Below are 13,840 nucleotides of genomic sequence, written 5' to 3'. Positions count from 1 at the left end.
CAAGCTTCTTAGCTTATGAAAATCACATAGTACCGTTGGTAAATGGCTTTAATCGTTTTACTATGTCTATAATTCAAGTTTTGGTAAGGAAGAAGTTCTAAGTCTTGGAAATTAAACCAAGAGAAAAAAGAATCCAAATCGGATGTTAGATCTACGTGGATTATTGTTAAAAAAAAAATTTAATAGAAAACTTCAACTGCACTTAGCGACTGTGCTGCACCTATCCGCAGCGGTGCACTTAGCTGAATGCAGCGCCGCACCTACCGAATAATTTTTCAGATACCTGCGCAGGAGCCATGCAATACGGAGGGGAAATTGAAATAGATCCATCTTTTATTATTCAATTTCTGAAATGACTTTTTTAAAAAAACGTTTTAAGGACCATTACGTTTGGGTTTCCATTTTGGTCGAAGATAGTGATCGAGGTAGTGAGAAGGACTTAAAATTGGTGGTTATAAAATGTTAACAGATGAAGAAGAGAAGCCCACTAAGAACCCTGCCTTTAGTTATGGTGAAATATGCGACTAATTTGCAAGTTCCTCAACACTTGGTGGCCACCAATAAAAATGCAACTAGCTGAGACAGAGTCTTGATGCAATATTCACATCAAACTTGAAGCAATAACCGCATCAGGTAACAGATGCTAGTAATAATTATACAAAACCTGATTGGACAAGTAGTTCGGTATCGCGTTCCGATCCACTTATATGTATACAACTGTTTTCAAAAACCATGTTACATTCCATTTTCGAACTATCAGATCTCTCGACATTTTTACAATCTCCAGAATATTCCGTTAGTATAGACATGCAGATTAAAGAATTATATTTGATCGTTCAAATTTGCATTAGCTACTCCACAGCCCACGAAGATTCTCAAATTCAATCACCCGCCTGAGAATGGCTTCGGTAGACTGTAGGCAGCTGAGTGCGGTTATGTTTTTCTTACGGCTTTTTAAGTTATTTAACGTGATATAATTTTTCATGTTTACTTTTATCGTTCTTAAATGCAGTAAATGTATTGCATTAAATGCTGTTTGTGGAGCACATTAACTAAAGTTTTATTTATACCATATATTCTCCTGATGAAGAATAACTAGTCTTTATAGAGTTTCTGAAGCTTCATTTTGAATGTTGCAATCGTATTGACAAGCTGAATATGTTCCCGTTTGCAAAGCATTCGTCACGAAAATTACGTAGTGATAACAAGCTTGACGATATCCCTCTAAATTGTCTTAGTACCATTTAAAGATATTGTTATTACTTGATGTAACGCCTGCGTCCGATATATAGTGGCAATCCCTTTTCCTTACCATAGCTCTACCCCTTGCCTAAAATGGCTGCTTCTACTAAGTTTTCCACTTTATACTTATTTAGTATATACAAGACACTTCCTCGATTGTGTTTTGTCCATTTTAAGCCTGAAGTCGTGCCCTCGAAACTCAATTAAAAACAAAAATTACAAAGTAATTGTCGCACAAGTTCAGAAATTTTATTTTCAGTTCTCCTTAACGGATTTGTGTATGAAATTATTTTGCAACGAACATTGACCATGTATTTCTCAAATCTCAGTAAACCCTTCATCATTTTTCATTAATCCTGTGATCAAGATACCATCGACCCTTACTTTAAATTCCTCTTGCCGAGCGAATGAGTGGATAGATCGGGGCATCTGAATCGGCCAGGAGCTTCGAAAAAACTGCGACCAAAGTTTCAAGTCCATTTTAGCTATTATACAACAGCGTATCGAAGAACAAGTCTTTTGACCGTTTAAGCTTTTATCACGCCCTTGATCATCTTTTATTTCCATTCATTCTCAACTTGGACTCTTAAGGGCTTACTAATCACTTATGTATCAGTTTATTACTTGTAACTGTAAGTTATATTATATACAAGTTGTAATCAAAAAACATATCTTAATATATGTCGTTTTTAACTTTTGATTGTTTTTTTATTGAATGTTTGCTGAATGTAATAGTTTTGTGCCGTTTTTCACATACTTGCGGCGGCTATAATTAGTTTTTAACATAATAGCGGCTATGAGGGATTTTTAGTCTAGCTGCGGAAGCTATGGCTCGGTATTAACATAGCTGTGGAAGCTTTGAATTGTTTGTAACACAGTTGTCGAGACCTTTTTTGTTGAACTGCATCCCATAGTTTAACACTTCTGTTTTTAGGCTTGATGGCTAATATTGTGCCCTAAGGCTGGTTCTTTCCTTTTCTTTTTAAATTTCTTTGTCTTTTCGATGAATGATAATAACTGGAAAATTAAGAAAGAGGAGGAAAAAAACAAAACGCTTAATGAAAATACTTGCTACTTGCTAAGATAATGAAAAAGAAAACTTGACCCTCTTAAAACTTTGCGGCGGTTTTCTCTCTTAAGTGAATAAAAAATTTACTATGCCTCTTTGTTAAAGTATATTTTATCGTAGCGCTAAGAAGAAAAAAGTAAGTAGTTATAAAAATTAAAAAATACAATTTTAAAATTATGTTGAAAAGCAAATAAATAAAAGGGTTTTTAAAATATATAGATTAATGTAAAATGTAACAACAATAAAATACATTTCCACAATATAAAAAGGACAATAAAAATCCAAATAAAAATTGTAAGGTTATGGTGAATAAGTCTTCAAGTGAAGACTTACAATTCCACTGACACGTTGAGTAAATAGAAGAGTTCCAAAAATCTAATGGGAAATCAGATAAGTGATGAAACGTAAACCAATCACATTGTGTCAACACCCGTTAGGGCCGTCACAATGATTTGTTTTAATTAGACAGTCGGATTCTCCAAGTCTGTGCCAGTTCTAAATTCATTGTTAATTGATCATCGTTATAATTAAAAAAGAATATATCTTGCGATAATTCCTGAAAAATTTTTGCAAGAAAGTTCCACAGTAGGTTACGTAACTACTATCTTAGGAACAAGATCCGAAAATCTCTATTTACCCAGAACGAATACATAAACCATATTATTGCTTCCCAATCAAGTCCGACTATCTCAATCTTCAGAACCAATCCTTATTCCGAAGTTACGGATCTAATTTGCCGACTTCCTTTATCTACATTATCCTATCGACTACAGACTGTTCACCTTGGAGACCAGCTGCGGTACGGCCGGTTGAGAAGTTTATGTGAAGCCGCCACAAATTTTCACTCGACGGCTTCTTTATGGTCGTTCCTGTTGCCAGGATTAGCACAAGGCCTATATTTAATAAACAAACAGTTTACGGAACTGGGACCGTATTCCCTTTCGTTCAATTATTTTCAATTATTAATACATTATTTTATATATATATAAATATACATTTTTAACATATAACTTGAAAATTTTCAGCTTTCGCCTTGAACTTACGACCGACTAATTATTTGCTTACATCACTCTATTGACTCTCTTCCTTGCATTTGTTTACATTCAATTCAGAATCTCAAAATCTCTTCCCTCACATTATAAAAAAAATGTAAAGAGTTCTTTCAATTATTTTTCCCTTTCATAAACTTCGGATGACGAATTGGAATTTGCATCTCTTTTCGATCGGCGTGATTAGATGGCACCAGATAAAAACGCTTCTAAGCCGAGCGTCATGTCAAACTAGTGCACCTTGCGCTTTTAAATTTGAAAACACTCTTTGAGGACCTAAAGTTATCCCTCGTTTCGGGTTGAAGGATTCTGCGTCTCTGGTGAGGGGAAGGGAGTGCTAGGTTAAGACAGGATAGGAATAGAATAAGAATAGATTCAGAGAGGATAGGAATAGAATAAGAATAGAATAAGATAGGATAGGAATGGCATAAGAATAGAATAGGCTAATCTTAGTTTTAGTTAAGTGAGTCGTGTTAAAGTAGTCGAGAGTAGACCCTCGAGAAGGGCAGTTTTTAGTTGAGTCGTCGTGTAGTGAAGTGGCATATTAAATAAATAAATAAAGACTCCCGTAACAAATAAATTTCTTGCGTTTCCTTCCCTGGGCCGATGAGCTGCCCCAGCCTTAGGAAAAGGGACGAAACGTTTTTGCAACTCTTCAAACCCCTTTTTTGTTGTTTGTTTTCTTCTTCTTCTTCTTTATTGTTTTATTTACAACATTATTCACAAAATTTCATACACATACACGCACATTGCAATAAATTCAAATTTAAGATTAATTATTATAAGGTTTGATGCACTGTTTTTAGCCCTAAAATTTACAAATCATAAATAAAGAGATGAAATTCTTTAATAGATGAAAATGATGTATGAAAGAAGGTTAACATATCTGCGCTTTTTAGATACTCTTATCCAACTATTTTTTATATTAATTATTTTTACTGTTAATAAACTTGAACTCGTGACGATGACGGTGACTATCAATGATATATCGTAGCTGACGAATCGAAATTTTAATTTTTAAATTCTGGAATGTGGCAGCATTGGTTTGAGAGCTATAGGTAAGCGCCTAGTTAAGTATATACTTTTATGTGGCCAATTATTATTTATAACTCGGTATTAAGATTTATTTCAACTTTCTTTTTTTTTTCTTGTTTTTTCTTTTCTTTTTTACAATAACGTTAAGACTTTTTCTTCTTCTTCTCAAAAAGCTAAAAAATATATCCATGTATTATTATGCTGGTATGTAAAATTGTGATTGATTGATTGGTTGATTATGCATTACATGCTTATATGATAATTGTTTTTAAGTGATTTTTTCTCTTGCTTTTAAGAACTATCACTTATTATTAATTAAAGAGACTTAAATTAGAAATTTGCTGCTGTTGGGGTTCTTATTTTTGTTTTGTTTTTCTTTTGTTGATCTTTCTTTTTCGGTTTAAAATGAATTTCTATTATTTTTACACAATTTTCGCAAACTCCATTTTTTAAGTTTAAACAGCAACTTTTTCACATGCCGTCGTAAACCTCTCACAGTCAATAATGTAGGCTTAATAGTAACTTGATCAGTTTGTTGTTGTTGTTGTTGTTGTTTTTCATTTTCATTTTGTTGTTGTAATCCCGCATTCAACACATACAGAAAGTGGCCAACGCGATAAATACAAAGCATATAAAACTCGTTTAACTAGACGTTATCATCTGTTGGAAGAGAAATTAAAATTAAAATTAAATTCAATTTATAATAAATTTTTCTTTTTCCTACCGTGATACCACCATTTAGTCTTTTTAGGATTTTTATTACAAGTCTTTACATAGAGTGTGTTATCGGGTGGCCGTTTCTTTTCCCTACAGCTGCTTAGCATAGAAGCTATACTCAAACAAACTGATTGAACTGAAAGCGCTGGCGACCAATCCTCCGTAAGTATCGATAGACAGATATGTCCATTTGAATAGACATGCGGATGTACGGGTATGTTGCTGCCAATGAAAGTTACTTCCGGTGAATCGAAAGGATATTTGTTATTAAATTTGAATAATAATTGAAAACTTTCGCCCTCATATAATGTACCCTCGAAGCCGGCGATATTGATTTTCCATCTAAGCAGCAAACAATATAAAAATAAATGAAAAGAAAATTCGCTTAAAAAGAGATTTATATTTGATTTTCTCTGAATGTCTTACTCTGACAAGTTTTGTGATATGCTTTCTGTATCTACGGAAACACCGGGTGGAGGTTCCTTGCTGCAAAAGTATATGAATAAGGAAAAGCAATTAAATTATATTTGAACACGTGCTACGCTACTATGTGTTTATTGTATTTGCGTTTATTGCTTGTATACTTACATTAAACCCATTAATTCTTTTTGTAGTCTTCTCTGGAAAAACATAAAAAAAAGATAAAATAAAAATAAAATAAAGCAGACGTTTAATAATTTTTAAAAGACAAAGAAAACTACTCTTCTATGCCAAGTAGGCATTTAGAGAGCAAATAATTTTTTAAAGTTAACATTTGCCGCAAAACATGTATCAGTCTTTGAAGTCCTAGACGTTACCACAAAAGCTGAAATTGTTTTTCATTTCATGTGATTTTCAATAAATAACAATAGTAAAAAAAAATAATATAAAAACAAATGAAGTTTTATTCGTTATGTATATCTTGAGGATGATTTTATTGACGTTTGCCCTATGGAAGCTTCTTGCTTCTATCACCTAAGGATGGGGATTATAGTCATTTTTTCGAAACATTTGCAACAGCAAATGCTGGAAAGCCTCAGATATCCCACAAAATATATATATTTTCAACTAGAATTTAATTCTGTCCATTTGTCCGCCTGTGTAAGGTTTATCTTCTGGCTATAAAAATGAAGCTCATCTTCAAGTTTGGCTGAAACATTGAAAGCTCTTGCCTGAAAATTAGTCCTTAAAATGGACCAAAGAAATTGAAGGACGCGCCTAGAACGCCCACATGCCTCTGTAACAACAACACCTTTGCTTTCCGTTTTTGTTGTTCATAAAATAAAACAGATAGGTAATATAAAAAAAGGAAACAAAGTAAGCCATGCCCACCCAATGTCATAAAATGTAGAAATTTATTATTCGCTTTTTTTTACTATTTTCTGATGGATGTAAAAGATTCGAACATAACCCAATATAATTTTTTTGCTGGTTTTGAGATAATCTCATGCTATTGGAAGGAGAGGTTCCAAGAGGGTGAATATCTTATGAAAAAATGTGCTTCATCTTGTATTTGTCAGAAAATACAAAGATAGTAAGGCGAAAGGAATGTAAAGATTGAAGAGAATAAATATTAAAGGGCTCTACCTTGACATCTTAACTTAGCAATTATGGCTCGCTTCTAGGGAATATTTTCCTTTCAGGGTTTTAAAAAGATATTGCAAAAATCGTTGTTAAAAAAACTGTTCGATTCGATTCAAAACTTTTAGAAAATACTTTTTATTTTATTACTTGGATTAGATGACTGACATCTGATGAAAGAATCAAGTAATGGAAAGGAAATTAATCACGAGTTTCCCTTGTTGAAGAACATTACTTTCAGATATCGGTCCATTTTCAAGCTAACAATATTACCAAATTTCGTCAACGATTTATAGTTTTTAGTGAAAATAGAGAGACCTGCAATAGATGGTTGCATTTAGCGAGTGAAACTCTTAATTTAATACATAAAGAAGGCCACGGTCGGTTCACGGTTCTTCGTGTGAAGCTTGCTCACGGTACGAAACACAAAACCCAGCCTTTTTTTGTTTTGAAGGTGCAAATATCAGATTTTATATTCAACATCGGGATAAAATGCATACACTATCGAGTAACAGCAACTAATTGCTCAATAAAAATTCCTCGGTAACGGAAGCTGTCAGTCCAAAATTAAAAATTGAGCTTGATAGCTCGATAATAAGAGCCCCAAGGCGATTTTTACTATTGCAAGTGAAAGAACGAAATTGGTGCACTCCTCCTCACCGCCGAATGAAAATAAAAAAATTAAATAATTCTTTTTATATAACTGGGGTTTCGGGATGTTCCCTATAATAGGTTGCAAAAAGGATATATTCCCTACATTTGGCAAGGTTGTTTTTCTCGCCCACACATTTCCAAGGCTTCAAAAGAGTTTATTGGCAGTCTCTTTAAAAAGGTCGGTGGGACAAGCGAACCGGACGGAAGGACTTCTTTCAGAATCAATGTTCAGAAAAGGAGGAGAGGAATAGTGCTCAGGTAGAATTTTAATACCCTACACTTGCAATTGCAGGGGCATATTAAATTCGTGCGTATGTATAAAAAGACTTGAAATAAACTTCTTTTTTGTTCTAAATTAACTTCTAAATAGATTCAGAATTATTCCCTTTTGCATCGATTTAAGCTTGTCCCTCTATCTGTTTTTGTGTTTCAGTACTTGTGAGATATTGAGATGTGCAAATAAACTGACATCTTTTCGCTTAAGTAGAAAAACCCTTGAGAACGGATTAGATCAGATCATTTTTACTAGCATATAAGAATAAGTTTTAAAATAAATCATTTTATGAAATTCATTTACGAATTCTAATATTTTTCGACAAAGATCGATGAAAAATCGAAATTTGGTGTACTGAACGGCCAAAACTTGAACTGAATTCTTGAACTGAAAACTCCGACAATTTTCTGAATTCCATCCCGTACAAAAGTCATTTATGTGATACTAAGCTTTAATGTTTTGTGTTTTCTACTGAAAGTTACTTGACAAACACAAAATAGTTATTTAACTTATTTGGACTAAATAGGCATGCTTTTTGGACGGCATCCCATATATGGGTTTTAGTGAAAAATAAGCTCTTATATGTCAATGATATCTGTTGCATAAAGAAATAAGTGAAGAACAGTGTGGTTGGTTCTTGAAAACAAATCTTTACTATAATTTATTATAATTGAGCCACGTGGTATACAACTCTACAAGTTATGAAGCTAAAACACTATCTATTTCACGACGACAATTAATAAATAGGTGGATTAGACGACTTGATTTAGGGTATTCAGCGATGGCTCTTGCGTCCACATATAATGTTTTCACTTGTTCTTTTTTAATTCTCTTAGCAGTCTATCTCCTATTGTTATAAATTTATTTGTCTCTTTTAATCGAGAATTAATAAAATAATTTTGCACTGATAACTTATTGCATGTATTGTATATATACATATGTATATAAGATAGATGTTTAAAAACCTGCTGATACTCACGTATATACATAAACTATGGTTTGTCACATAAATTAATTTATGTCAATAAAATTGTTTAAAAAGAAAAATTCCAGTATTTTGCAGATAAAGAGATATAGTAATAAGTTTGTAAATCACTTATATATAGAGAAAAGAACAATTGAAAAACTCGCTGAAGCAAATTTGGAAAAATTAATCAAAAAGCCTAAATAAGGTGAAGAAACCAAACAGAAAGAAGGAAATTTGCTTAAAGAATTTAGTTTGACATGAAAGAAAAAGACGCTCAAGGTGAACAATTTCTTTGCCTAAAAACAAATCCCTTTTATTAATAGATCGATGAGGTGTTTTCATGACGAATCATACCACGATGTGCCGCTCAAGCACTTGTAAGAACCATGGAAACAATTACAATCTTATTGTTTATGTTTAGATTTGTACCCTACGCCATTTGGTGTACTACGATATATAAAATTTTTGCGGATTTATAAAAGGGCTCAAAAGAGTTTAAATGGTCCTAAGCCTTTCTGGAATTTGGTGCATCCAAATTTTCTAGTTTTTATAGTCGCTGAGAAGAAAATTTATTTTAATGCTGCTTAGCGACTGATAATTATTGTTAATTATGTGGACAATCGGTATAGCAACCTAAAGGATATATTCCGTATCCGTTCGAGCATCTAATCGTCCAGTTTTACGATTCTTATTAACCCCGCCACCTTCTTTGGTTTGGAATGCAATACCGTATGTGGCATTATAAAGTGGTTTCCAAACACTTGGTGTCTGATTCTGCAGATGGACTCACTTTTACATAGAATATGATGGGACGTCTCAGTAGTCCTTTGACAGAATCAGTATCGGAGATACGCACGTGTTTCAGGTGGTACCTGGGGGAATTATGGCTCGTGTAGACGCCTGTGACCAAGCGCAAGCCGTTCCTTACTAGTTTCAGTAGTTTGTGTGTTATACAGGTAGGTATTATGAACTTTTTTGATTGCTCTTGTCCTCCACATTGGCTACCAAATGGCAATTCGATTTTTTCCGTGATCATTGTGTGTGTGCGTGTGTGTGATCATTGTGAACTGGCTTCTTGGTACGCTATAGAAGGGTTCAACACCTGAAACGGCCACCCGGGCCACCCTGTTAGTTCGATAATCAGGCATTTCGTTGCCGAATGCCCAGGCATCCATATTAGGTGCACATCATTGTGTTTGCCAAGCTCCTTCAACGTTTTAAAAGCACTTCAATCCGCCTGAGTGGCCGAGTAGGCAAGAGTCTCGACTAGAAGCTGAACGGTCGTGGGTTCAAATCTCAAGTGCGGCAAAGTTTTTAATAAAGTCGAAAGCCTTAGATGCTAGTGCTTTAAGACTTTAGTCTTAGAATTTATTCTCTGGCTAAATTTATAATAATAATAATAATAAAAACACTTCAAGACAAGCCTGGACGTTATTGTTTGCCCTTTTCGGGGCAATGATTAGTGATAAAAGTACGATAAATAATAGCATTTTTTCGAATATGAAGCCTATAAGCCCCGGAAAAGTAGTAAGTAAAAAAAGAAAGCTAAGTTTCATATTTTTTGAGCAGTTTTTCAAAGATAATACTCAGTAATGCTCAGTGATTGAATTTTCGACTTGCGTTTATTTATTTTATCATCTTTAAAATCTTTTAGAAGCAGACCGATGTGTATTCATTGACCAGTGCAGAGCGAGAGATATTCTTAACCAACAAAAAATATGTGCACAAGTAATTGAAACGAGGGTAAAAAGAGAGAGAGAATGGGAAAGAAGGAGAGTTCAGCGAAATCAGTACAAAGGATATATTAAGTAAACCGTATTATCTGTGCGATGACCTAATGTAAGCAATAAATCCGCAAAGAAAAAAATTTTTTTTAAATCGACATAAGTTGGTGGTTGCAAAAAAAAAGCTTTTCTATTCCTTTTCGTGATTCAAAAGTTCATCTAAAGTTGAATGTATCCTGTCTCGTGGATAAATGTTTTCATTGCTCTTTTTCATCTTCTTCTAGTATCTCTTGCCTGAAAATGTTCAAGCACTTATATAGAGTGTGTAATTTCCCATAATGCTTGTGTAAATATTGATTTTTTTTTTTTTGGTGAAGTGTAGGAGTTTGTTGAAATGTTTTCTTTAACACTTGACGGTATCTATGTACTTAAGCGATATATATGTAATACTTGCCTCCCAACGTGTATTATCCAGGACTAATATTTTGCCGCATTTTCTTTTCGGTTGCTGGTTATCGTTAATTATCTCCGCCTTTTGCGGTTTATCTTTTTTATTTTGTTTAAATAATTTTAACATATCCGTTTATTTCGCACTTCAATTTATCTCAATAATTTTTTTATATTTTTTATTTTTTGTTTTATTTTATTTTATTTACTACCACTTTTAATGCTTTCAAGTCAAGTTAAGCACCAACTATACGACCACGTTATAAGTTGAACGCTTACTATACGAATAAACTTTTATAGACGGTTCGTATTGCAATAGACCGACAAATAAAGCAATCGTTTCGTATTTTACCTTAGCTTTTTTACTAGCAGCAAGAAAGAAAAACATGAAATATTTACAAACAAAATAGAGCAAAACAAACAATCAAATAGAAAACTGAATATGTGTGTAGTACTCATATAGCAGCAAAATGCTGATATGGCCAGAATAGGTTCGCCTAACGTATACATAATTCAACGAAATGTCTCTCAAGTTCTCTGACAACTTTTAACACCCACCACTAGCTAAGGAAGTAAAGTAATGTTATCATTATGTTTGTAACCTACAAGAGATGTGCACAACCAATAACGATCCGAAATATCAAAGAATTTATGTTTTTATTTACACTAGCTATTCAAACATATTTATATCATGTCCGTTTATGTTGGCCTATCACCCGGAGGTTGAACGAGGGGACTAATATTCTCTTACGATAAGTAACATAAGCCTTCGATAATCCTAATAAGATATTGACTTTATCCAAAACATGACAACACTCTCTTTCTGATTGTCATTTAAAATTTTACACATATAAAGAAAAGAGACCCGTCAACTTCCATATGCAGGTGTTTCCAATTAAAGCAATTCAATGATAACCCTGTGTCGTTCCTGTGTGTACCCATCATTCAATAAGATGAAGAATGCGAAAATCATACCTTTGTGGTTGCTCTGAATCTTGTAAGGGATACGATATGAATTTAGAGATGAAGTCTTCATCTTCTCGTGGGCTGGATTTTCTTTATTACGAAGGGAGAAGTAATTCCCTTTACTCCCTCATCGACAATTCCCTAAGTTATATATATTCTGCTTTAGCGTAAGATACCGTAAAGTCAATTTCCTCGTTTGTACAACTCATTCATTGTCACCAAAATTGAAATAAAAAACCCTATCTTTTCCTTGGCACATATGGTCTCAGCTCAAGTCAATTGAAAACTCGTTTGGAATTGTTAACAAAAAATACAAAGAAATGTTAAACAAGTGAAAGCACCGTAGAGGAGCACGGCCCACTATTAATTGCCCTTCGTCTCTACGCTTAGTACGCCTACAACGTATGTAGGTTCAACACAAGAAAAAAAGGCGGACAGACGGATAGACAAGTTTCTATCAGTAACCTGGTTTTAATAAAAAATGGGTCTATCTGAAATCCTTCTCGATTTTGCATACATTCGCACCAACTTAATCTACCCTAGCGCACACCAATCCCATCCAAGTGGTGTAAATTACAAAAGAATAAAAGTTATTGTTAACCGATTTAAGACTTTCTTGACTTATTCAACACCCCGTTTTTGCGTTCGGTGCAAATATGGCCGGCCTACCGTTACCCTAGCAATACATATAAAACTTTACAATTTTGACATATTTGCCTAAGGAGAAGTGTATGCACGATTCGTTTCAAGGTGAACGTAGTTTTCTTTACTTGTTTCTGTCTTCTCAGTTAATATGAAGTTTATTTGTCTTTGTTTTCATTCTCCATTTACTCGAACCATAAAACATAGATAAAGAAATGCGGGAGGAAATATGAATTCTCTTTAGTACTCATTAAACAGGACTTAATAGGTCCGTCATCTTACAAAACCTATGAGCAACAAACGCGCCATAATAAATGTTTTGTTGCTAATAAATGGCCTACCATTTTACATCATACATTTATGTACTTTAAAATGTATCTCTAGATAAATACTTTGCTGGTTGATTTGTGAATTTTATGTTTTTCGCAAACATCTGCACGAAAACGTTAAGTATTCTGTGTAAAAAGTATACGGAATTGTCAAAAGAAAAGAACGCTATACACCGCAGCCTACTCCGCAATCTTTAAAGAAGGAATTTTCCGTTGCAACACAGCTAATTAAATCACATGACGATATTTCTATCTGGGTATCGCCTTCAAAGGAGGACTAGCCCTTGCGCAACTATGTCACTGACAAGCCTAGCGATGAATTTGCATACTATACTGATTAAGTTGTGATCTTCAACTTATTCACCAAGTTTCCGTTTAAGCCTTCAATTGGCACAAAAAGCCTTATTTGGAGACTAGAAACTTTAGCTACAAAACATCTAAAACAGTATGGAGAGAGGCAACCTATCACTAAATATCCTACTGTTATCCATGCAATGACTTTTGAAAATAAGGCGTTATATGGGATGTGATCGAAAAAGTGGTCAGATCGAAGTCAATTTCAATAGCGTTCATCTTTGGGCTAAAACTCGTCGGGATATTAAATTTCATCGAAATATCTCAAAAATTTCGCTACCGGGCGTTGAATATTAGACCACACGACCGACAGACGGACAGACACATTTATGTCTGTAGCATCCAGAAAGAATTTAGATGCTGAATAAATCAGTACAATAAGAGTTAGGCCTATCTCAAGTCCTTCTGGCTGTTGCATATAACCGCAAAAACTTCTCCTTTTCCTTGTCCTAGTATCACAAGTGATGTAGGTTATAAAAATTCATATAAATTCCTATCGGCTAGGTCTGAACGCTACTGCAAATTCATTACAACATGCTTCACTTCATTGGCTTGCAGAAGGTAGATGCTTTGAACTGACTAAAATTTTTTCAATTTCGAACTCTTCTTCGAACGCTCCGTAAGGACCGTCTACATTAGATGAATTCCTGCTGGGAACTTATAGCCTTTTATGTCTTACCTGTAGATTTCTAGTAGCTTCTGTGATACACTAACAGATGTCTTTAGATATACATACATTATTAAAAAACATTTTGACAGAAAACTTTCAAGTAGATGTAACGGTGAGATGGTGACTCGACAACTCTCAGTG

General features: G+C 33.9%; 1 protein-coding gene across 2 annotated transcripts in view; it reads right to left on the bottom strand.

Annotated features, from left to right (window-relative positions):
• Positions 1-4,626: 4,626 nt before the first annotated feature.
• LOC119636248 (ubiquitin-conjugating enzyme E2 W) overlaps positions 4,627-13,840 on the bottom strand; it is a 29,922-nt gene continuing 20,708 nt past the window's right edge. Inside the window, exons 1-5 of one of the 2 annotated variants that reach the window (XM_038031544.1) lie at positions 10,746-11,197; positions 5,701-5,732; positions 5,539-5,598; positions 5,120-5,454; positions 4,627-5,055 (exon numbers count right to left, since the gene is read on the bottom strand). In XM_038031544.1, coding sequence (XP_037887472.1) covers positions 5,042-5,055; positions 5,120-5,454; positions 5,539-5,598; positions 5,701-5,732; positions 10,746-10,868 — 564 coding nt within the window. In that variant the 5' untranslated portion in view covers positions 10,869-11,197 and the 3' untranslated portion in view covers positions 4,627-5,041. Of the gene's footprint in view, positions 5,056-5,119; positions 5,455-5,538; positions 5,599-5,700; positions 5,733-10,745; positions 11,198-13,840 lie in introns of those variants that run through there. The other variant, XM_038031545.1, reaches the window with a different exon arrangement.

The sequence above is a fragment of the Glossina fuscipes genome, unplaced genomic scaffold (assembly GCF_014805625.2).
Source record: "Glossina fuscipes isolate IAEA_lab_2018 unplaced genomic scaffold, Yale_Gfus_2 28, whole genome shotgun sequence".
Lineage (NCBI taxonomy): Eukaryota > Metazoa > Arthropoda > Insecta > Diptera > Glossinidae > Glossina > Glossina fuscipes.
Note: the sequence above shows the minus strand (reverse complement) of the source record. Positions and strands in the feature narration are given on the sequence as shown.